Source organism: Haliotis rubra, unplaced genomic scaffold (assembly GCF_003918875.1).
Source record: "Haliotis rubra isolate DU_JTF1 unplaced genomic scaffold, ASM391887v1 Scf33, whole genome shotgun sequence".
NCBI classification, from domain to species: Eukaryota; Metazoa; Mollusca; class Gastropoda; order Lepetellida; family Haliotidae; genus Haliotis; species Haliotis rubra.
In genome coordinates this window covers 2,657,721-2,684,330 of record NW_025767002.1, presented here as the reverse complement: position 1 = coordinate 2,684,330, position 26,610 = coordinate 2,657,721, and the positions used below count along the sequence as shown (strand labels likewise).

Sequence of the window (26,610 nt, the reverse complement as noted above, 5' to 3'; positions counted from 1 at the left end):
AGTAACCCGTAGATGTGTTATGTGTCTGCAGTGCCTGTGTCCTGTGCATGTGTTGTGTCTGCAGTGCCTGTGTCACTGTACACGTGTTATGTGTCTGTAGTGACTGTGTCCCTGTACATGTGACATGTGGATTCAGTGCCTGTGTTCACTTTCATGTGTTATGTGTCTGCAGTAACCCGTAGATGTGTCACTGTACACTTGTTTTGTGTCTGTAGTGACTGTGTCACTGTACATGTGTTATGTATCTGTAGTGCCTGTGTCCACTGTACATGTGTTATTTGTCTGCAGTGCCTGTGTCACTGTACATGTGTTATGTGTCTGCAGTGCCTGTGTAACTGTACATGTGTTATGTATCTGTAGTGCCTGTGTCCACTGTACATGTGTTATTTGTCTGCAGTGCCTGTGTCACTGTACATGTGTTATGTGTCTGCAGTGCCTGTGTCACTGTACATGTGTTATTTGTCTGCAGTACCTGTGTCACTGTACATGTGTTATGTGTCTGCAGTGCCTGTGTCACTGTACATGTGTTATGTATCTGCAGTACCTGTGTCACTGTACCTGTGTTATGTGTCTGCAGTGCCTGTGTCACTGTACATGTGTTTTGTGTCTGTAGTACCCCGTACATGTGTTATGTGTCTGCAGTGCGTGTCTTTGTACATGTGTTATGTGTCTGCAGTGCCTGTGTCACTGTCCATGTGTCTGCAGTGCCTGTGTCACTGTACATGTGTAATGTGTCTGCAGTGACTGTGTCCCTGCGCATGTGTTATGTGTCTGCAGTACCCTGTACATGTGTTATGTGTCTGCAGTGCCTGTGTCCACTGTACATGTGTTGTGTCTGCAGTGCCTGTGTCACTGTACATGTGTCTGCAGTGCCTGTGTCACTGTACATGTGTTCTGTGTCTGCAGTGACTGTGTTCCTGCGCATGTGTTATGTGTCTGCAGTACCCTGTACATGTGTTATGTGTCTGCAGTGCCTGTGTCCACTGTACATGTGTTGTGTCTGCAGTGCCTGTGTCCACTGTACATGTGTTGTGTCTGCAGTGCCTGTGTCACTGTACCTGTGTTTTGTGTCTGTAGTACCCCGTACATGTGTTATGTGTCTGCAGTGCCTGTCATTGTACATGTGTTATGTGTCTGCAGTGCCTGTGTCACTGTACATGTGTCTGCAGTGCCTGTGTCACTGTACATGTGTTATGTATCTGCAGTGACTGTGTCCTTGTACATGTGTTATGTGTCTGCAGTGACTGTGTCCCTGTGCATGTGTTATGTGTCTGCAGTACCCTGTACATGTGTTATGTGTCTGCAGTGCCTGTGTCCACTGTACATGTGTTGTGTCTGCAGTGCCTGTGTCCACTGTACAGTGCCGACGGGTGGCAGATCACCACAGTGGAAGGTATTGGCAGCAGGAAGGATGGCTACCACCCTATACAGGACAGGATCGCCAGGTTCAATGGATCTCAGTGTGGATACTGTACCCCGGGGATGGTCATGAACATGTATGGGTAAGTTGAACGTCACAACTCAGGACCCACACAACTACATCTCCTACAAAGACACTGTCCATTAAATAATTAAGAAAGCAATGAATATAATACATGCCATAAATTATTCTGTCTTGCAGTAAGATGTGGCATTCAAACTGAAAGCATGGGGTTATGTAGAAGCCGATATCGGTTATCCAGAGGTTTCGAGTTATCGGTGCTCTGATGGTGTCTGGAGAGGGGGTTGGGTTGTTATGTGGAAGGTCGACTTCTGGTATTGTGGTATCCTATGGTGTCTAGATGGTCTTCTGGTGGAATTGACGGTCCTCAGATAGTGTTCGTGTGATGTCAGGTAGTGTTTGGATGGTCCCCCTTGTGACTTGATGTCTTCGTTGTGTCTGTGTGGTATCGGATAGTGTCTGGTGGTCCCCCTTGTACCTGGTGGTGGCTAGATAGTGTTAATGTGTAGACGGTTACCTGGCGGTAGACGGTGGAATCTGGAATTTGTTCTTTTGTTATCCGATAGTGTCTATATGGTGTCGACCGCCTCCGTGGTGTAGTGGTTAGAGCGTCCGCCCGGAGAGCGGAAGGTCGCGGGTTCGATCCCGACGGCGTCATACCAAAAGACGTTAAAATGTGGTACTTGTTGGTCCATGCCTGGCGCTCGGCATTAATGGGTACAAGAAGGACTGGTCGGCTCGGAGTCAGTATAATGTGTCTGAGTGGGGTATTCATGCTTCACTGCGGCATGGTATCTCAGTGGGATAACACTATAAAAACAGCTTAAGTCTGGGTTAGTACAAGCAGCCGCACATACACATACACACGCATGCACGTCGTCATATGAGCGAAATATTCTCAAGTACGACGTAAAACCCAATTTCACCTCACCTCACCTATATATTGTCCTTGTGATATTGAAGTGTGTATCTAGATTGTGTCCGTCTGATTTTCGGATGTGTTCCTGGATCGTATCCGGAGGATGTCTGGATGTCATCACTGTTGAAACCTCGTAGGTCATCGCTACTAATTAATGTGACCTAATGGGATTTGCTGAAGACCAGTTCTAACCTGAATCTTCACGGATGCCATAGCTTAGAGTAAGGGGATTCATATGATCGGGAGTAAATGTTTCTCTCGGATCCACCCGACTTCCCGGTATATATGCTACTGGGCTGGGGCTTTTAGGGTTAGGTTTAGGGTTAGGGGTTAGCAGGGTTTTGGTTATGTGGTCCCGCATGTACTGAAGTGCACAGTAAAAATTACACTGGAACAAGATAAGTCAGCTCCCTCTATCTATCCGTCCAATTCCTTTTCCAATGTTTGTGTTTGTTGTACATAATCCATATTCATTCTTTGTTGCAAATCTTCATTTGCGTGTTGTATCATTTGCGGTAGCAGTGGATTACATGATGTACAACACCCTGTCTCTCTATCCAGGCTGCTGCACGAGAACCCCACGCCCACTCAGCAGAACGTCGAGGACCAGTTTGACGGCAACATCTGCCGCTGTACAGGCTACAGACCCATCCTGGACGCCATGAAGTCCTTCGCTGCCGACTCCAACAGCCAACAGTGTATTGACATTGAGGTTAGAATACTATCTACATCTTGCCAGTCGAGCACCTGAACCACCATGCCACCCCTGCACTCTCACAATCCCTGGACCATATTGCTTTTCATTTTACCCAATCCTGCAATGCAATGGAGCTAAATGAAACAAGTATAGATTTTCCTCCGGTTCTGAATCTCCCAGAGACCATACACCGATATATGGTTTCTCTCCCACCTCACTAACTGGGACTCCTTTTCAGATTAAAATGGAGTCCTTTGTTTCTATCAAATTACTTTTTTATGGAAATATCATCGTCAGTCTATTGCGACCATAGCTTTCTATCTCCAGAACTTGCATTTCGGTAAACCTACCCAAAACCTGGATATGAGATTATTTGCCCTTGTTTTTCAGTAAACATTTACAGATCGATCAAATTTAGTGGCAATGAAAGTGGTTATGGAGGATTTGTCACCGCCAGTTTTAATGGACATTAAGTATTTCTTTCCATCCAAAGGAACCAAAGGAATTTTGAATTTCTTTTGCAAGTCAGGCAGTTTTTCAAAGATAAATTTCTGGCAAAGTATCGTAATCAGTGGGATTGGCCGCCATGTTGTTGGTATGGACAACCTACACAAAGGTTGATCTGAAAATCGCCATCTGATTGGTTCTGAGATTATCCATAGCGTTACAAATCAAATTGGGTGAAGATGGTCAAGGGCTGGTAATTTGAAATCTCGAGAACAATGGGAATTGATTCAGAGGTGAGGTGAAAGTGGGTTTAACGTCGTGCTTGAGAATATTTCGCTCATATGACGACGTGCATGCGTATGTATGTGTATGTGCAGCTGCTTGTACTAGCCCAGACTTAAGCTGGTTTTATAGTGCTAGCCCACTGAGATACCATTCCGCTCCGGGAATTGATTCAGAGGTAAGTGTTGGTTTCTTGAAATACGACTGACTGACTGACTGAGTTTGGTTTTACGCCGCTTTTAGCAATATTCCAGCAGCATCACGGCGGGGAACACCAGAAATGGGCTTCACACATTGTGCCCATGTGGGGATTCGAACCCGGGTCTTCGGCGTGACGAGCCAACGCTTTAACCCTTAGGTTACCCCACCGCCCCCTTGAAATACGAGACCTGGAGATATAGGATGTAGGCTACGGATACACCATCAACTGACAAAACATCTATTCATCTGTAGCAACAAAAATATAAAATACAATTATGTTTTGTTCCATGCCAATCACTATTTCAGGATTTGAACAAAAATCTGTGTCCTCGCACTGGCATGACGTGTGGCGCGAATGGGCTGCAGTTGTGTTTGGGCGAGCAGTCGTGGTACAGGCCGGAAACACTGAAGGATATGGCCGGAATTATAATGGAGAACCAGGGAAAGAAGGCCCGTCTACTCTACGGCAATACTGCATCAGGTAGTGGATATACTAGTTACACGGCACTAGGGCTGCGCAATATAAGCGGTTTACCGGTATTTACCAGTTCAGACATGAAAATGATACGCATTGCCATACGCTGATCGAAAACCGGTATTTTGACTTGCATTCGGAAAACTTCGTAACACTCGGAAATGTTCGGATATGTCCTTGTTTCATTTGTGCCAAATTATGCCAATTTTATATGTTGTTATTAAAGCTTAATCAAGCTATAAATCAAAATCAAGAATTAACTCGATTATTATTAGTTTTTTGCTTAAGAAGACTTCATGCAATATATTGCAATACATATCGCAATACATGCTTTCGCATCGCAATATATCGCAATATGAAACTTCTCTGCAATACCCACCCCTACACGGCACATACATTGAACTCGGCTCAGCCCAGTAGCATATATACCGGGAAGTCCATTACTCCATATGAATATCCCCTTACTCTCAGCTATAGTACCGGTGAAGATTCGGGCTAGAACCGGTCTCCAGCAATCCATACGTGTCGGAAGAGGCAACTCATGCTTGTCGACTAACGGAATCGGTGGTCATGCTCCAGACTTGACTAATTCATGTCATCTTATCCCAGCTAGTCGATGGTCATGCTGTCATCACTGGGTTGTCTGGTCCAGACTCGATTATTTAAAGACCGCCGATATATAGCTTGAAAATGGCTGAATGCGGCATTAAACAACAAACAAAACACTCTAAGCTTAGGACCGCCTCCGTGGTGTAGTGGTTAGAGCGTCCGCCCGGAGAGCGGAAGGTCGCGGGTTCGATACCCGACGGCGTCATACCAAAAGACGTTAAAATATGGTACTTGTTGGTCCCTGTCTGGCGCTCGGCATAAATGGGTACAACAAGGACTGGTCGGCTCGGAGTCAGTATAATGTGTCTGAGTGGGTATTCATGCTTCACTGCGGCATGGTATCTCAGTGGGCTAGCACTATAAAACCAGCTATTAAATAACATTTGTGACGTCATTCCATTGTCTGCTCGCTCCATTACTTTTCAGGAATGGAGCGATGTGTACCAGCTTCAAATTAAAGACTTCATTTTGTCATTTTGACATATAACTTTGATAACAGAAATATTCCCAATACTTTGAATGTAATTTAAGTAGGGTAATATCCTCGTAACTCTCCATTCCTTAAAAACAATGTGCCTCGGCCCCTCCGGGGCCTCGGAGAGTTACTTTTGAGGAATGGAGACGGACATTACCCTCTACGTACAAGCAGCCACCGATACACATACACACGCATGCACGTCGTCATATGAGCGAAATATTCTCAAGCACGACTTTAACCCAATTTCACCTCACCTCACCTCTAAGCTTTGGTGTTTGAAATGTTTCCCTGTTGATACATAACGAATACGGAGTTATGTCCCTTGAGTTGCAGACACTTGTGTAAATGTACCGAGGATGCATGAACAACAATGCCAATCAATGACATCCACTCGCCCCATGATCTATGATCGCACTCCAAGGTATATAGGTTAACAGTGTGGTGGATACGAAGAGTACATTGTAGCAGCCTGGTTCCCTGGGTCTGTTGCGCCTGCTCTAACGCCCCGACACTGATCGGAGCGTTAGCGCAGGCGCAACAGACCCAAGGAACCAGGCTGACATTGTAGGTACAAGTCTCAAACGTGTGTGGCGAGCTTTGGATAACGCTTTTACGACGCTTCCTCTTATTAGGCCTGTATGACTTCACATTTACGAACTGGTTGCGTTACTTGAATAACAAACAGTAAATACTCTTTTTTTAAATTGTGTTGATTATTAATAATGATAATATTCATAATGATGATTACGATGGTGGGAGTTGTGAGTGAATGAGTTTAGTTTAATGCCGCTTTTAGCAAAATTCCAGCAATATCACGGCGGGGACACCAGAAATGTGCTTCACACATTGTACGCATGTGTTGGAATCGAATCGATCCAACGCTTTAACCACTATGGTTCCCCCACCGCCCTGGAGTAGGAATGATGATGATGATGATGATGATGATGATGATGATGATGATGATGATGATGATGATAATGATGATGATGATGGGACGTACTCTGTTCTAGGTGTATACAAGGATGACGGACCTTTCGATGTGTACATAGACCTGCATCACATCAAGGACCTGTACCAGATACAGGTTAATACCTTTCGTTTCGCCATCTATGCATCCTTGGCCTACCACCTGCTCATCGCAGATCTATTTCCTGTGCAGTTCTTCCCCAACTGAAGCATGTGGCATTTTTACACTAGTTTTGTTCCCTGCTGTAAATGAGAGATCAAGACGGACAAATGTTAGCCCTGTCGATTACTGTAATAAATCAGGTACTGTTTTTCAGGTCACAGACACAAGCATGCAGTTCGGTTCCAACTTGTCCCTCTCCAAGCTGATCGACACCCTCGATCTCAAGAAGTCGGAGAAGGGATACGCCTACTTCAGCGCCATAGCCAATCATCTGAGAAAGATAGGAAATGTCCTCCTCCGAAATGTAAGTCTCATTTCAGGTGGGTGTAAGGTAGTTACTGCTTGATGTGGAAAGAAAGCTCACGTGATGTTAAATTAATGTTTAGCAAAAGTCATACAGGGCTAAGACATTTACCACGTGCACTTTGGCGCAAACCATGGAGATGTTCAAAACCTAGAATAAGGATGAGGACGACAATCGGAACCACAATACCAGGTTTCTGGCACACATAAGGGGCGCAACTCTGTCGTCTTAAGGAAGGATAACAATACATGGATGAACAACTGCTTTATTGCTGTGAGAGCGTCGTTTCGGTGTAGGTTCTAACACCGTTATCGGTACACCTACAGAATACCGGATACCTACCAGCCATCTTGTTTAGTGTCATGTCACTCTAACCCTAATGCTAACCCTAACCCTAAACCTTACTCTAACCCTAAACCTTACCCTAACCCTAAACCTTACCCTAACCCTAAACCTTACCTCTAACCCTAAACCTTACTCTAACCCTAAACCTTACTCTAACCCTAAGTAAACTCACGTGGTTTCAAAGATGGCGGAAGGTATCCGGTATTCTGTAGTCTTACCCCGTTATCAAGCAAGTGATGAAGAGCATAAGGATGACTGAGCATATATACAAGTTAGAGCTGCAGATGTTTGTACAGTACAATGGGGATAAGGAAGCCAGACACGATAACAACACAAGGGCTTAGATGAATGCGTTAACAAATGAAGCCTGCAAAGTACACAATGGGAAGTGAAGCCTGTGGTATACATAAATAGGTGATTATAAGGATGATGAATGCGTTGTATACATAAACGGGGGATTATCGATGATGAGGATCTTTAATGAGCTGGTAGTACGCAGAAGGTATGTAGTAACCTTGGTCACGGTTGATTGATGTCTGGAGTCTTTTGATGTAGATGGCTTCTTGGAGTTTCCTTAGTTTATAGTCTTTGAGGTTGGTTGTGTTATAATAAAGAATGTCCAAGATAATATAAACAAGACAGCAATAAAGAAGTTGTTCATCCATATATTGTTATCCTTCCTTAGTGCTCCAACTTCTAAATGCCTCTCAAAGAAGTATTTTATATTTTTTTATTGGTTCCCAAGATTACAATATTGCAGATATACCAAGCCGTGATACGTACGGCTTAAAGTAATATGGCTACATGATGTACAGGTGAGATATTTTTGTATTAATATATTTATAAACATGCATAATTCATTAAATAGATAATGTACAGATGTACAGGTGAGATATTTTTGTATTAATATATTTATAAACATGCATAATTCATTAAATAGATAATGTACAGATGTACAGGTGAGATATTTTTGTATTAATATATTTATAAACATGCATAATTCATTAAATAGATAATGTACAGATGTACAGGTGAGATATTTTTGTATTAATACATTTATAAACATGCATAATTCATTAAATAGATAATGTACAGATAATGTCAGGTACAAGTCAATACAGTTTGAGTCATCTAAGTACTGGGGAGAGCGGGCTCCATTTATGATGGAAATTATTTATTTTATTATGTTTTTCCACAAAGAATATTTCTGTTAGAGGCTCTCAAAGAAGTTATCTGTCGTCTTAGACGACGTTGTCATTCGTGCTACTGGTAATGTGGTCAAAACGTTGACATATACAAGTGTTAAAAAATACTCTGATGAACAAAAGCTACTATACATATATGTTTGGGATCTGTGTAACGTGATTATGCACCTCTGATTGACTTTAGTTAATAAATTACAATCATGTATTTACACAAGTTATGGTAAAATTAATGATATCATCAGTAAAATAAGCAGTTGTATAAACAAAACGAACTGTACTTGCGCTTTGTCAGAACCCAACATAATCCTACATAGTTTTCAATGAAACTTTGTCTATCGATGTATGACATTGGTCCAGCCGCCATAAGTGGTATGTTTGAACCACTCTATTTAATTACTCTTTTTGCTGAAACTTTGTTTCTCGATGTATAGCATTGGTCCAGTTGCCATAAGCAGGTTGTTTGAACCATTTTATCCAGTTACTCTTTGATGAAACTGCTTCTCGATAGATGACATTGCTCGTGTTGCCATAAACAGTCTGTTTTCAATGAAGCATATGCTAAATGACATATTATGTATGACATGTATGATTTGCTGTACAACAAAAAAAGTGGAATAATAAAAAACAACAACATAATCCTACATAGTCTTATTTGTTTATGATTTAATTTGCTTTAAAAGTTAATATACAAAAAAAACCACCCAAAAACAAAAACACCCAAAGCAATTCGCGTGAAACGCAACTGATGATAGATAATATGGTGGACATCGTATATTTAGGAGATAAACCTACTGTGTGGGAAAATCAGAGGTATATAACGAAATTATAATAGCTCTAAATTGTTCATTTAAAACCTCACGCTACGCGTTCGGTTTTAAATGAAATTTAGAGCTATTATAATTCGGTTTTAAATGAAATTTAGAGCTATTATAATTTCGTTATATACCTCTGATTTTCCCACACAGTAGGTTTATCTCCATTCTACTATGACAATTTTATGAACAATTTCAGGTGGAGCTCTTTCTTTGGTTACATGTCAATACGTGAAGCGGCCTCGCATTCCAATCTCAAGTGGCATCGCCCGAAACGGGGTGATTGGTGGCAAACCGTCAATGACTAACAAACTCCGGATTCAGTAATAACAAATCACGTTTTGTTTTTTCAATGCATCAATCACCAATCATTAACTGATAAGTTGGAAAACATATATCAAATAAGTTTAAACAGCTTGGTTCACATTTGAAAATTCCACAGTAGACCCTTACCCCACCAGAATAATGGCAGCAACCTCATGGCCTTGACCTTTTCTCGGAAGTCATTGTTTACATTTACGTGCAAATTTGGAAAGATGCGACAGGAGAGCCTCTGACAGTTTGCGCAAGGTTAACCTAATTGTATGACTGAGATAGTCTTTGATATCTAATTACTGGTACTAGTACAAAATTTAAGAGTGGAGGCGCTTTTGCTGTAACGAGGAGTCCGTGTTGTACCGAATTTAGATACTGTTGAATTTTGCGCCGTGTCAACTTGACGATTTCATGCACCTCTACGTCTGCGTGCGACAGCTGTGGTGACCCTTACACACTCATGTGTGTACTTTGTGCTCAAATTCAATTCTACGGATATTATTTTCTACATTTTGGAAAGTGCTTTGTGACCTAGTGGCTTCAAAGTGTAGTGAATTCAAATTGAATCGGATTCGCTGGCATGTTCGCGAGTCTGTTGACAAAGAGACACATTTGTGGTGATATTTCCGAAAGGATGGATCAGGACATGAGGGTGTACCTCTGGCATAAACACGGTAAGGTAATTAATTATACTTTAATAGACTACTTTAGATCAAGCAGTGTAATGGATAAGAGGGATCATGACTAAGCTAAATAACTTTTTCAATGATGTTATACTTTTAGAAAAAAAATATGTTGGGCTAAACAGAACGGTTTGCAGATACTGTAATTGTGTTTTACTACCGCTAAATTTGAAACAGTACAAATTTCAAAATTATCATTTTGTTTGAATTGATAACCCAACTGTTTATTTATGTCGACGGAAGGCATTAAAATTTCTTCGGCGTTCGATGTTAATGCATCCTCCGTTACCGGATCAAGATCAGTGGCGATAACGTTGACGAAAGCTGATAATAAATTTAACACGGGAAATTATGTAGCAGTCTATTGCTGGATCTATTCTGACATAACATAGAATCAACGTAAACATATTTGTTTTTGCTGACTTTTTATTCGGAAAGCAGACGATGTTTTGATCTTGTTCGACTGAATATTTGTTTCCATGCTTTCGAAGTACTTTTGTATGTATAAACACCTATTGCTGTGATTTACGCAAGTAGTGAGTCGAGCCCGTCATCGCTAAATCCATCTTTAAAGACATATGTGTAATTTCCGACAGTAAAATCGCCGTAATTTATCGATGCATCGGTAGGTTGTTTGGTGTCCGCCACGTTAGTGGGCAGACAAAAATAGTGCATTACCGTAAACCATGTATGATTGCGCACGGAAAACAGAGACCTGTATAACGTGATTATATACCTCTGAATGACTTTAATTAACCAATCACAATCCAGTGTTTACTGATGTCATGGTAGAATTGAAAATAATATCTTTGCATTTTTCGGCACATCATTTCAAACGGGTTAAGGGTCGTTCGGCTGCATATTCATTTCTTATTCAAATGGCTTCATTCATATAAAATTACTGTCACAGATTACGTTTCACAAACTGATGCAGTAATGATTGATGGTTAAAGAGACATAATCATAACACCTTTCAAAATATTTTCGTTTTGGGGGGACAATAATACCAAAACAACAGGTGTGTACTTTCTTTTGTGCGTCAGTTTATTAGCAATATACAGGAGATATAAAGTAATATGGCAAATCATATCGTGATTCCATTAGTAACCATGTATTTGATTTAGTATAATGTACATATCGTAGGCTGGTTCCTGGGCCGGGAACGTCATGATCAAACAGGCCCACCCCGAATTCCCGTCCGACGTCTTCACCATCATGGAAGCCGTCGGGGCTCACATCGCTGTTGTCGGTACGTTGTACTCTGCGCCTTGCGGCGTTGTATTGCTGAGGTTGGTAATTAAGGTTTCATATTGCTGTTGTCTGTAAGTTGCGGTGTTGCGTTGCAGTTGTCGAAAAGTTGCGGGATAATGTCGCGGTTGTAAGGATGTTGCATTGTTGTCTTTCTACCAGTCGTTGGATTGTGTCTAGGTTGCGATAGTGTATATGGTTTAAACATATTTATTTCATGAAAAAGCAAAGACAGAATTTTCATGAACTGGATTGGTCAACAAGCTCAAAAGAACTTATATGAAGACCGTTCCAATATACATAGATATATGAAACAGTATCATGACAAGAAAAGATGATATCTAAAATGAAAGTAGATGGTATGACATGTAGTCGGAAACTTAAAATCATGATGGTTGTATACATTCATGGCATCTGCAGTCGGGATCCATAGTAGTATAACTTTGAGAATTATAGGTTTTAGTGTATGACTTGCTCAGTTAAAGCGCCTAGTTTCAATTATAAATAGATGGACTGATTTTAAGATATATAATTGAATTTGTGGGTCCATGGAAGACGTTCCGTATAAGATTGTTTCTAATGAAAAGCCATTGGTATAATAAAATTTATTTTTTCTTACAGCATCAAATCTGGGACACACAAAGAAATAATAACGTGCATCTTCAGTAGAGTGGCAACACAAACAATCTGCTCTCTCTGATATATGTCTGTTGTGTTTGTCAGCGTTGAGATCGCGATAGTGTATATCTATGTCTCTTGCGTTGCTTGCGTCTCTGATAGCAGTTGAGAATTATATACTGTATATTGTTGTGCACAGATTGCGCGGACGGAGTGGTCAAGTCATACCCGCTGCTGTCACTCATCACGGAAATCGACATGAGGAACAAGCTCATTGTGTCGCTGGAACTGTTCAAACAGGACGAGAAGTATAAGCTGATATCTTACAAGGTCATGCCAAGATCGCAGGTATGTCTGTCTTACAATCTACAGCTTCATCATCATCATCATCATCATCATCATCATCATCATCATCATCAACACAAAAAACAGGGAACAATAATTAAAGTAAAGCGATTAATTGTCCTGTCTTAAAGTTGGAACACAACCGTGCACACATTCATATCACACAGTGGTGTCACACACACGCACGCACGCACGCACGCACGCACGCACGCACGCGCGCCTACTCTCCCCACACGTCCGCGTTTTCTATCTCTCTCTCTCACACACACACGCACGCACACACACAATATTACACCTAACCTACATATACACCACACACCCTACCCGCGAAAAAAACCCACACAAATACGCACGCAAGGACGATCGTACCAATGCCACACACACAGTAATTGTTTGTGTTACAGAACGCCCACGCCTATGTGAACGCAGGATTCCAGATCCAGATGGATGCGTGGAAATTCAAAGTTCTCAAGAAGCCGTCTCTGGTGTTCGGGGGCATTAACCGGGACCTGGTGGGTATTGTCTCATCTTCGTTTACTCAGGGTATAATGTTATCAATGTATGACCTTGCCACCAAAGTTTGATTGGTCCGGTCCATAACATTTGCATCTGACTCGACTTATGGCATTGCGATTTACCTTAAATCTTATATTCATTTCTTATCAAACAATTATCTGACAAACCTTTTGTCTAAACCGGACGAACTTTCATCTTCACGGAAGCCTGGTTTGTATACATTCCACTGTGATATATATTTAAGACTTTCATTTTACTTTAAGATCCACGCGAACAAGACGGAGGCCCTGTTGAACGGCAAAACGCTGACAGACGGGGTCGTTTTGAGAAGTACGTCGCTTGGGTTATTTCGCATCAGACACAAACCACATAATGCTAAACAAATCAAGGACCGCCCGTGTTTTTCACACATTAAAGCATAGCAGATACTATGAGCTAAATTATTAGAAAAAAGGATGAGTAAGTATGGTTTTACGCCGATTTCAGCAATATTTCAGCAATATCACGGCGGGAATCACCGGGAATAGGGCTTCATATAGTGTTTCCAATTGTAATGTGAGACTCGAACCCAGCTCTTTAGCGTGGGCATGTGGCAATATTCGCTCTCGTTGCTTGGTGATAATTAGCTTAATGTTGGTGCAAGTAGCTAGCGTTGTGTTCGGTGGAATCCGGACCTTGTTGATCTGGAAACATAACATTTATCTCCACATCCAAATAAGATTCAAATGTGTTACGAACCCATACATGTATCTACAAACGGGGACATTTACTAACCCGGACTGTTTCGCTGGAAACGTACCGTCCAGATTAGTGGGGTTTCACTGTATACAAAATAGCGACAGAACACATTAGATAACATACAACCCATTGCTCCCATTCATACAATAAAACCAGCACGGGTTCATGAATCACTATCATGTAGTTATATAGTTACATGTTCGAGAAAAGGTAAGCGTATCCAGCCCCACTTGCAGCACCCTTCACAAACACATGAAAAGGCAAGTCAACTTTTAACCTAAAAACACACCAAACAATGGAATACATGGTAGAAGTGATGCATCGGACACCGTTTTGGTCACTGATTCGTCAAATTAGTCCTAGGCCAAATGTTAGAAAAGTCCCTATCTTTTAGGATCTCTCAGCAGCAGTAAAAGCGTTATCCAGTAATTGGTATGACAACTCCCACCCTCCAGAGATTCTTGTCAATGTGGAACTAGACACAGAATGTATCAGGTTGCTGAAAACAAACAAGGATTACCCCGCTGTTGAAACAGTGTCCGCATGTTCATAGACAAACTGCATGAGTATTAACCGCATGGTTTAATGGACGGTGACAAGCACTGGTGTTCAACATGATCAGGATATGCAGTATGAGTGATAAGGCCTGGTGTATCATATTACCTGATAATGATGTTATCTCTACATTTGGCCTAGGAGTAAAATTGGGAAATATCCTCCACAAGTCTACCATTATACCCTTTGAAACCCTCGTTGAGGACTTCAGTGTTGTTACTCTGACTAACGAGCCGGATGTCGTTCTCCGAAATATTTGTAGACCTCCAAACTGTGAAAATGTTTACTATACAAGGCTCACAACGAACACATACAGTACTGATTCTTTAGTTTTGCGACACGAAAAATATGTTTTGGCTATATTCGTGGTTATAATTAAGAAATATTTATAATAATGTTTATCGTTGTATACCTGTCGCTGTTTATTAAGTCGGCTAATGTCCGTGCAACAGGTGCGCTTGACTGTCTGGCTTCTGAGTTGGAACCCTCTGATGACCATGTTCTGGCTAGTGCCCAGTACCGCCGTAATCTCGCTGTCAACCTCCTCTATAAGGTGAGAGATTGGTGGGCGGTGGGTGTGTGGGTGCGTGGGTATGTATGTGGGTAGATGACTGGGTGGTTGTTGCGTGTGAAGATGGGTAGGTGCGTGTGATGGAGTTTCACGGCACGTTTAGCATTGGGTAACACCAATGACGGGCTTCACAATATTCTTCTTACGTTGGGAACAGACCATGCCTTCACAATGGCGAGGCTTCAACTTCACTTCGAGACTCCACCACCGCCCTTTGTAGAGAAAAGCATAACATAACACGGCAGTTTAACATGTGGATGGTTTCTGTGAAACACATTATTATGTTCCATACTTTAAGGGGCGGTGGGGTAGTCTAGTGGTTAAAGCGTTGGCTCGTCACGCCAAAGACCCGGGTTCGAATCCCCACATGGGCACAATGTGTGAAGCCCATTTCTGGTGTCCCCCGCCGTGATGTTGCTGGAATATTGCTAAAAGCGGCGTAAAACCAAACTCAGTCAGTCAGTCCATACTTTAAAAAACACACATCACAAAGCACTCACTCACTCATTCGCTGAATCTCTGCAGTGCATCTTGGAGCTGTGTGGAGCTAAACACCAGACAAGGGTGTCAGGACCCCTCTCTATAGAGCGCCCTCTGTCGTCAGGAGTTCAAGAGTTCCAGGAGAAAAAAGGCAGACTGGCCACTCAAGCAGCCCATGCCGAAATTGGCGTCTCATGCACAGGTACGAAAACCAAATTCATTCGGACCCCATTCAGTTTAAATTCAGTAAAATTGACTAATGACGTAATCAGCGGGACGAAGGATAAACCTTCAACACGAATTTACGTGTTGGAAAACACAATGATGCATTAAAATATGTAATACTTGTAATGCGATAAGCAGTATTTTTCAGGAGCTTTCGAGAGCTACATTCACTAAATAGTCACATCTATCCCTGTGAGATAAAAGGGGACAAAACACGGAGAGGTGTTTGAGCAACATGAATGAAACTATCAACTGTCTATGACACTCAGGTGGTCACTATCGTCATGGTATTTTAATTGCGTAGATCGGTGTTTATGATGTCAACCACTGGGTTGTCTGGTCCAGATATGATTGGTGGATATGAACTTCTTTTCAGTAATACAAATAAATATTACTGGAATTTTCACCCTCTGCTAACCAGGCATCAGGAGAGGCAGAGTTCGTCAACGACATCCCATCCTCCTCCCAGGAGTTGTCCGGTGCCTTCGTTGTGACGTCACAGGGGCCGGCCACGATTCAGAACGTAGATGCGTCGAGTGCCTTGGTAAGTAATCATCAACGTGTCACCAGTTTGACTCGTTTTAATCACAACCCAGAGGGAGCCCGGGTTGGAATATATAATATATATCCGGAAACCTACGGGGCACGTTAGAGACTACTAAACGAATGGTGTGTCAAGGGTTGATAACCGTGTTGATTGCACGTCATCGATCTTCAATGGCGTGGATCGTGGCTCATAATATCGATCACTTGATTTTCTTCACGCACACACATGCAGTGTCCAAACATTAATAATCTCTCTCTCTCTCTCTCTCAACACACACGCGCGCGCGCACGCACACACAAACACAGTGTCCAAACATTAATTATCTCACACACACACACGCGCGCGCGCACGCACGCACGCACACACACATTTGCAGTATCTAAACATTAATAATAGTCCGCCTCTAATTCACGAATTTATTGTTCTGATATTTGTAGCGTCTGCCAGGGGTCGTGGACTACGTCAATGTCAAGGACATCACGGGGGTCAACAACCGCGCACCGTCTCTTTCAATGATTCCCTTTGCTCCGGAAGAGGTGATCATTCGTTTCCTGAATCACATGTTGTATTTGTACATATTGATATCGAATGATATCACTATGAAACGGGCGATATTATTCATTGTATGTTCTCACTGCTATATAACGATTTGGAAGCTGAATGAAAAGCGAAAAAAGTAGCATTACCTCATTTGGCAACTATTATAAACGGGGCAAGTCACTCCTGCTTTGTATTGCGTACGGAATAACGGGGGCGCCCCCTTTTCAAGACGAAACCATATCTACCTTACCATAACTACAATTTCATTTTGATTTTCAATACTTGAAAACCGTTCCTACGCCCCTGTACGGTCAGAGAAATGACGTATTAGTTATTACTCTGATATTTTAAATTACATGATTAATTATCATTACACCCCGATCATAAGCTGCCATCTTGTTATTATCATATAGCAGGAGTAAACATATGTTACTATTATGCACTCTGTTTGTCAAAGTCTCGCATGTGATATAAATGTTATTTCTCATATATGATATTAGCCATATGTGAACACTCGATTGATGATCTCTGTATATCAAACGCTCTGCGGTTCTGCTTCAGCTGTTCTGCAGTGGAAAGGTTCTGTTTGCAGGACAACCAGTTGGCCTGATTCTTGCAGGTACGTGGCGGTTCACGCACCAGTTTACAGTCTCATAGTCCCTGAACCACTTTACTTGCCCATCTGCCCAGCCCTTTCTGCAGTGCTAAAGCCCTAAAGACTAGATTTTCTCAGGTTCAAACCTCCCTTCCCACCCGGATCCTTTTCAGTTTTAAAGGAATTACTGGTTGCTGTTAAAATTCATATACCGGTATATGTTCAGAGAGTAAGGGCTTGTCTAGCCAGTTTATTGTGTGAACATATTTATGTGTACCCAGATACATTACGAACCCAACTATTTCGCTTTCAGCCATTAGAGCTAAATAGAATTCAATACCTTAACTCCAGAGAGTAATCGGTGTAGTTTCAATTATCTGCTAACTATGGAGGCATATTAGTGCCACAATCTAAAAAATATCATTCTTAGAAGATACTTAAAGTTTCATTTACGTAGCAATTACCTTCATTTACCAAGATGATACGTACATCTACGTAGATGATATGTAACTTTACGTGTATAATTTAATCTACTTTGGAGAAGCTATAATCCAATATAGACCTTGGTGACCAGGTTTTCTCGCGTAAACGACAAAAGTTCCGGGTATGTTTTATGAAGCTTCCAGCTTAATAATTTGATTTGTCTCAACCTTGACGCGCCTTTTATTGTCGACGCCTCGTCCGTCCGTCCGTCCGTAATCATTTTGTTTCCTGGGCATAACTGAAAAGCCGTTAAAAATTGGTAGATATATCAAACAGAATCTCAGGTGGTGCCTTTTGCTATTTACAAATTTCCCCCAAAAAACCTTTGCCAAACCTATTTCAACTTCATCTTCTTTTTTATATATGCGACCATAGTGTATGAACATTTCGTGTGATAAATGTGTATGTATGTATATGGTTTTAAAATCTATTCAGCAAGGGGCCAAAATCACAATTATAACATCATATATAGATGTGACCATATGTTCTTCGTAAATGAAAGTATCATCTTCGTAGATGAAAGTATCATCTTCGTAGATGAAAGTATTATGTACGTAGATGAAAGTATTATGTAGGTAGATGAAAGTAGTATGTACGTAGATGAAAGTGGTATGTACGTAGATGAAAGTATTATGTACGTAGATGAAAGTATTATGTACGTAGATGAACGTAGTATGTACGTAGATGAAAGTAGTATGTACGTAGATGAAAGTAGTATGTACGCAGATGAAAGTGGTATGTACGTATATGAAAGTATTATGTACGTAGATGAACGTATTATGTACGTAGATGAACGTATTATGTACGTAGATGAAAGTATTATGTACGTAGATGAAAGTATTATGTACGTAGATGAAAGTATTATGTACGTAGATGAAAGTATCACTTCGTAGATGAAAGTATTATGTACGTAGATGAAAGTAGATGAAAGTATTATGTACGTAGATGAAAGTATTATGTACGTAGATGAAAGTATTATGTACGTAGATGAAAGTATTATGTACGTAGATGAAAGTATTATGTACGTAGATGAAAGTATTATGAACGTAGATGAAAGTATTATGTACGTAGATGAAAGTATTATGTACGTAGATGAAAGTATCATCTTCGTAGATGAAAGTATTATGTACGTAGATGAAAGTATTATGTACGTAGATGAAAGTATTATGTACGTAGATGAAAGTATTATCTTGGTAGATGAAAGTATTATGTACGTAGATGAAAGTATTATGTACGTAGATGAAAGTATTATGTACGTAGATGAAAGTATCATCTTGGTAGATGAAAGTATTATGTACGTAGATGAAAGTATTATGTACGTAGATGAAAATATCATCTTCGTAGATGAAAGTATTATGTACGGAGATGAAAGTATTATGTACGTAGATGAAAGTATTATGTACGTAGATGAAAGTATTATGTACGTAGATGAAAGTATTATGTACGTAGATGAAAGTATTACCTACGAACACGAAAACATCCTCTACGTAGACTATAAATACATTATCATAATACGTTTCCATAGCTAACATACTCCACATGTAATGCATATTTCCATCTGAGTGAATCGTACGAAAATCACGATTAGTTTGAAAATCCTTACCCACTATATGCATATGAACATACAGAGACCCAGACCGCGGCGGACGAGGCGGCCAAGAAGGTGGACATTACGTACAGTGACGTCAGCACCCCCATTCTTACTCTGGATGAAGCTATAGAGAAAGAGAGTTTCTGGGCCAACCCATTGGCGGAACACAGACTTGGCGATCCAGAGAGTAGGTATAGATACACAGTGTGAATGGGTGAGGTGAAATTGGGTTTATCGTCGTGCTGGAGAATATTTCGCTCATATGACGACGTGCATGCGTGTGTATGTGTATGTGCGGCTGCTTGTACTAGCCCAGACTGAAGCTGGTTTTATAGTGCCAGCCCACTGAGATACCATGTCGCATTGAAGCATGAATACCCCACTCAGACACATTATACTGACTCCGAGCCGACCAGTCCTTGTTGTACCCATTAATGCCGAGCGCCAGGCAGGGACCAACAATTACCATATTTTAACGTCTTTTGGTATGACGCGGTCGGGGATCGAACCCGCGACCTTCCGCTCTCCGGGCGGACGCTCTAACCACTACACCACGGAGGCGGTCCAGTGTGAATGGGATAGAGGGGATGTGTAAGTGTGTAGATATGAGTGAGTGAGGAAAGAGCGTGAAATACGTGGAGTTTTGTGTTGATGATGCCTAAGATGTCTTCCTCTTCTCACGTCACATCGGTGTCGTTACATAAGTGCATTTGTAACGGTAATTATATCCTTCATCTACGTACTGTTTGTATTACGATCAACCTATACGTGTAAGATAACCATTAGGAAACTATAGCAGCAGCAAGTTTCATGAATCTGAGGAAGGTGAACTTCACATACACCCCAAACCCGGTTTATGGTGTTTGTTTTTACATCGAGAAAGTAACATTACAACGTATGGTATGGATTTACAACTTCTTTAATATTCACAACACGATGTTTCTGGGCTACTTCTTGATTCACCTGATGAAGGGGCAAGAAGTAGCCCTGAAACGTCGCGTTGTAAATATTAAAGAAGTTGTAAATCCACACCATACGTTGTTATGCTACATTTCAATTTCTAAATGCCCATCAAGGATCTGATCGAGAAAGTACTCAAAGATTATTTACTGATATTCTGCTGCCTGTTCATACATAAAAGAAGGATCAACGGTAAGAAGACAGTAAGTTTTAAGAACTGCTGTTTTAAAAGATCAGTATCACTCAATACTATAAAGAACAGATTGTACAGGTGAGGTGATCACAATGTGATATATATCTACTGTGTCATAATGCACGTATGATCCGAGTCCCAGCAGTACGTCAGGGGTACTATGTACTACACCACTATGTGTGATAACATTACAGCTGCTATGAAGAAATGCTCCAAGACCCTGAGAGGCACGACACGGTGTGGTTCAAACTACCACTTCTATATGGAGAACCAGGTGAGCTAAAGATCGCCCAGTGCGACTTCGTCGTCGTCGTCGTCATCATCATCATCATCATCATCATCATCATCATCATCACCATCACCATCACCATCATCATCGTCGTCGTCGTCGTCGTCGTCGTCACCATCATCATTATCATCATCGTCGTTGCTGTCATCATAATCGTCATCATCATCATCATCATCGTATCCCCGACAATAAGTAACAGGGGTTTCCTTTCTTGCTTGATGTTTTACCCCTCTGAATTATCTGGGCTACAGGATGGTGGTATGTAAATACTCGACTCGGGCCCAGAAAATCCTTTTTATGCAATGCACGAAGAAAGTATGTCCTATCCATCCGATGCCATTTATCACCTTTTGCATTTGTCGGTGAATACCAGTTCTGATCCGGTTCTTCATTGGGATCGACCTTTAATATGATAATTAATTATTTTCGTCACGATATGGCTGAAATATTGCCGATGTGACGATAACTATTAACTCACTCACTCACTCATGGGGATCGATATTATGAACATCGAGTCACTTATGCAGTCAACCAATTCTCCGAGACCGAACATCTGTCAGTCGTCTCCATTCGACAAGCGTCCGTTGCTTGGACCTATATCCTTACCTGGAACCCCAAAATCAGTTTGCATTCGCATCATGCATGTGGAAGTCGTTGTTTTATTTGAACCACGGTGGAGCTGCTACCCATAGTGTCAGGAACACATTCCGTGAAGATCCGGGTCGGAATTGATCTTCAGTAACCCAGGCTTGTAGTTGGTCGGTTGGCTTGTTGTTTGACGCCGCACTCGGGAATAGTCCAGCTATATGGCGGCGGACTGTATATAATGGAGTCTTGACCAGACAATCCAGTTATCGACGTCAGGAGCATCGATCTACGCAATTACGACCAGCATGGGATACTGAAGACCAATTCTAACTCGGATCTTCATGGGTCCCAGGCTTGTAAGAGGCCACTAACAGGGTTGGGTAGTTACTGACTTGGTAGATGTATGACATCGATGTAAATGCGTGGATCTGTGATCATGATCGGTGGACTGTCTGGTCCAGGCTCGATTATTGTCCAGCCCGCCGTCACGTAGGTGGTCAATTGCTGATTGACAATCAATCAATCAATCAATAAAACAAACAGGAGTATATGTGTTATCTCCCCTGTCCACCAGGTGACGGTGTGTGTGCCGTCAGAAGAGCGATTGGACGTGTACTCATCCACGCAGTCGAGTGAACTGACGCAGGGAGCTGTCTCCATGGTTACGGGGTTACCCATGAACAAGTGAGTACCAATAACATAATTAGGGACATATTCTAAGAAGGCGCTCGGGGTCGAAGAGCTTGAAGTGTTGATTGAAAAAGGCCCTCCATCCAATATGCCCATGCCGCATCAGAATTCTAAAATGGTCAGTCCCTTTCAAAACAAAAGAATACATACGTATGTTAAAATCGATGGTATCCAGTTTTAACACCCAGATTAAACCATGGCTACGAGTCATTAAAATATGTGAGACCTCCAAGGTATATCGGCCAGTACGGCTGCAGTACATCTACAGTGATATCACAAACTGTACGTTTACAGTCGAATGGTACTGACCCGTGAAGGTCCGGGTTAGAATTGATCTTCAGTAACCCATGTTGTTATAAGAGGCGACTAACGGGATCGGGTGGTCAGGCTCGCTGACTTAGTTGACACATGTCATCGTAGTTGCGCAGATCGATGCTCATGCTGTTGATCACTGGATTGTCTGGTCCAGACTCGATTATTTACAGACCGCCGCCATATAGCTGGAATATTGCTGAGTGTGGCGTAACACTAAACTCACTCACTCGAATGGTACTAGTACAGTTGGATAATATGCCCGAACCCTCTGTTCCTGAGTTCACCGTTAATGATAACTAAAATGTGATAACTAGATGGCAGTTATGATGAAACTAACCCTAAACCTAACTCGTCACCGTCATGTTTTCAGCATCATCGTGACAGTACCCCGGTTGGGTGGATCGTTCGGGGGCAAGGCTCTGTGTTCTATCCCTGTAGCTGCTGCCGCTGGTGTTGCCGCGTACAAGACCAAAAAGTAAGCTTTTCCTCCTCAGTGAGAGACGCCGCCTTGAACACTAAAACCCAAGTGACGCAGGTATGAGACATTTACAACTTTCGTGAAACTAACGAGCACGGGCATATTTCAGACAAATCTATATAGCATAATCCTGGGAATCGAATCACGTTTCTTGCGCTTTAGAAGTCTAGGACACATTTGATCCCCTCATCGTCAGTGACGCCAACGGCGATGTTCGTGACCGTGGCAGAGGTACAGATAAGCTGCGTATCTGCGTAAATTACGCAAATATGTATGTGAAAACTCAATTCCTATTAAGTCTATTGCGTACAAGTACGCTTGAGTTTTTTGTAAAAACTCAATAAATTTGATCTTACATGCGTACACACAAAAATGTCAAATCTTAGCTTGCGTACTGTAACATTCAGCAAACCTACTAAAATATGAAGTAAGCAGACCCATGTGCTACAGATGGAGGTTACTGAGGATAGATAGAATAACTGAGGTATATTGTGAGGCTCTATTTCAGCACATGAACTTGGCAACTTGCAGCCTTTCTTATCTTTTCTCATATTACAGATCAAATATAGATAACAAACATGTTAACCAACATTTAAACTTTATTATGTTATTACAATTAATGGCAAAATACCCAATTGAATTTGAGTGAGATGGGTACAATCTATTTGGTTACTCAAAGGAAAATTAGGATACCCAGTTGAGATGAACACAAGCGAGTACATAACTCAGTGACCCAAAAGGTTTTCTGTAGCTCTGCCGTGGTTATAACACATATATTGACGTAGTTTCAATCATGTACGTAACAAATTTGTCGTGGAATTTTCGTTCATACAGTAAAATTAAAGGTTACTGCCTCCATTTCCCAATGAATGTAAAACATCAGCCCACGCCTTCGAAAGGGCACTACTTTCACCACTACAGACTGCCTGGGAATTGCTATACAGTCGAAGGAATTCCCTTTCCGTCACGCGGATTCATACAGTTTGCGCATCGGGTTTTCGATTCATACCTTAGTGAACCGAAAATAGAACACAATCCTTAATTGATTTATCTACCTCTCTGTTTCTATAGACCAGTGAGGATCTCTGTAAATATGTCGACGAACATGAAGATGTCTGGAAAGCGGTTCCCAATGCTTGCCAATTATGACGTAAGTTTACATTGTTGATTCATTTCACGGCGTGTGAGCTTAAGCTTTGTGTGGGATAAAACACCCGGTGTCCAGTCGTAACCACACACCACAGTATTGGAACCTGCATGATACTGGCAAGGATAATACACCGACCTTTTTGGGATTCGAACCCACGAAAAGCGTTTTGTAAAGCTTTACACCGCAACTCAGGACACTTGGCTTCCCGTAGCGCCACCTGTAGTTTGTTTGCAGTGAAAACGTACCGATGAATTTCACTTTAAACAAAAAGGTAAATCAAATAAAGTGAAATTAAGATTGCGAATCCTCAGGATTTTACCTTGCCAATTAAACATTTAAATCTAAGAATTTTATTCAACTTAGGATAAACGTTGTTTAACAAATGACCATAGATTCAAATCGCTATTATTGTTTTGTATTTCAAGGGGGTAAGCGCAGTAGTTGGAACAGTGAAACAAATGCACGTGCGGTACGTGATCAGCATTAACTTAGACCAACCCTACTTGTTCTCGGTGTTTCATTTAATGTGCACACCCCCTTGTAATGCAGACAAATAACAACGATTTGAAACTATGGTCGTTTGTTGAACAACTTTTATCCTAAGTTGAATAAAATTCTTAAATTTAAATGTTCAAGGTAAACTTATGAGGATTCGCAGTCTTAATTTCACTTTATGTGATCTAAGCTTTTGTTTAGAGTGTAATTCATCCTTACGTTTTCACTGCAAACAGACTTTAGTTGCTGTGGATTTATGAATACTCATATCAATGCGCAGTGGTTTAAATGAAATTTAATATATTATATACACCAAGGAAGTTGCCATTTTGTCATGATATAAACCCTTCCATTACTAGTGGCTTGGTCGAGTGAAATAATGTATACAAAGATGTTTACCGTCCCCCAAATCAGTGACCAACGATATTACAGAAAGTACCCTTCTAACAAAAACTGGCTATCATATGTTACAGATGTTTTAATTATCTCTGTCCCAGGTTGGTTTTGACGAAGCAGGGCGTGTCAACGTGGTCAGCGTAGACGTGTACTGCGACGGGGGCTGCTCCCCTAACTCAGCGTTATTTTTCAATGAAATTATGATGACGTTGGATCAAGGTTTGTCGATGGCGTATTCTCATGAATATACTGACAATAAACAAATAAAGGAACGCATAGCAAGATACTTCGTTTAATGCTTCACATGAAATGTGTGGATTCCGGCATAGAATTACCCCCATCCCAACATGTTGGTCGTAAGAGGGAATCCTGATAATAACCGCAATTCTGAATAAGGAATCGGTTTAGGAATGCAAATCTATCTTATGACACGTGATGACACCCGATGCGTGGCTAGTTGCTAGTGCTATCAACCACTTGATTGTCTGTCAAGACTTAAATTGTTTTACAGACTACCCTATATATTGAAATCTTGCTGATTGCAGCGTTAAGCAAACAAACAACAGGTGAATATCACCAAAGCGTGAAACGGATAGTATTCTTTGATTCTCTTGTACATTCTGTTGCCAGGTTACCACATCCCTAACTGGAGAATCAAGGTGATCGCTTGCAAGACGGACACACCGACAAACACCAGCATGAGAGCACCAGGTGATAATGACTTATATCACAGTGGCAGCTAGAAGACCACGAACACCCCCACACCCCTGCATTACAATCGAATAGGCGTATTAGCCAATCATAGCATCTGCGTTGATGATACGTACATTTACATTGAAGATACTTGCATTTACGTAGAAGATACTTGCCTTTACGTAGAAGATACTTGCCTTTACGTAGAAGATACTTACATTTACGTAGAAGATACTTACATTTACGTAGAAGATACTTGCCTTTACGTAGAAGATACTTACATTTACGTAGAAGATACTTGCCTTTACGTAGAAGATACTTGCCTTTACGTAGAAGATACTTACATTTACGTAGAAGATACTTGCCTTTACGTAGAAGATACTTGCCTTTACGTAGAAGATACTTACATTTACGTAGAAGATACTTACATTTACGTAGAAGATACTTGCCTTTACGTAGAAGATACTTACATTTACTTACATTTACGTAGAAGATACTTACATTTACGTAGAAGATACTTGCCTTTACGTAGAAGATACTTACATTTACGTAGAAGATACTTGCCTTTACGTAGAAGATACTTGCCTTTACGTAGAAGATACTTGCATTTACGTAGAAGATACTTGCCTTTACGTAGAAGATACTTACATTTACGTAGAAGATACTTGCCTTTACGTAGAAGATACTTGCCTTTACGTAGAAGATACTTACATTTACGTAGAAGATACTTACCTTTACGTAGAAGATACTTGCCTTTACGTAGAAGATACTTGCCTTTACGTAGAAGATACTTTTACCTTTACGTAGAAGATACTTTTACGTAGAAGATTTACGTAGAAGATACTTACATTTACGTAGAAGATACTTGCCTTTACGTAGAAGATACTTACATTTACGTAGAAGATACTTACCTTTACGTAGAAGATACTTACATTTACGTAGAAGATACTTGCCTTTACGTAGAAGATA

At 41.2% G+C, this 26,610-nt stretch overlaps 1 protein-coding gene across 1 annotated transcript in view; it reads left to right on the top strand.

Annotated features, from left to right (window-relative positions):
- Positions 1-26,610, top strand: part of LOC124284107 (probable aldehyde oxidase 2) — a 43,935-nt gene that overhangs the window by 6,344 nt on the left and 10,981 nt on the right. The window contains exons 5-25 of the mRNA XM_046720166.1: positions 1,342-1,502; positions 2,922-3,072; positions 4,294-4,468; positions 6,560-6,633; positions 6,833-6,982; positions 11,486-11,591; positions 12,408-12,556; positions 12,958-13,065; positions 13,333-13,399; positions 14,815-14,915; positions 15,459-15,615; positions 16,060-16,182; positions 16,623-16,750; positions 17,287-17,344; positions 19,432-19,581; positions 20,742-20,821; positions 21,999-22,108; positions 22,800-22,904; positions 23,979-24,057; positions 25,050-25,167; positions 25,579-25,659. Of these exons, the coding sequence (XP_046576122.1) occupies positions 1,342-1,502; positions 2,922-3,072; positions 4,294-4,468; positions 6,560-6,633; positions 6,833-6,982; positions 11,486-11,591; positions 12,408-12,556; positions 12,958-13,065; positions 13,333-13,399; positions 14,815-14,915; positions 15,459-15,615; positions 16,060-16,182; positions 16,623-16,750; positions 17,287-17,344; positions 19,432-19,581; positions 20,742-20,821; positions 21,999-22,108; positions 22,800-22,904; positions 23,979-24,057; positions 25,050-25,167; positions 25,579-25,659 (2,431 nt within the window). The remainder of the gene's footprint in view (positions 1-1,341; positions 1,503-2,921; positions 3,073-4,293; positions 4,469-6,559; positions 6,634-6,832; positions 6,983-11,485; positions 11,592-12,407; positions 12,557-12,957; positions 13,066-13,332; positions 13,400-14,814; positions 14,916-15,458; positions 15,616-16,059; positions 16,183-16,622; positions 16,751-17,286; positions 17,345-19,431; positions 19,582-20,741; positions 20,822-21,998; positions 22,109-22,799; positions 22,905-23,978; positions 24,058-25,049; positions 25,168-25,578; positions 25,660-26,610) is intronic.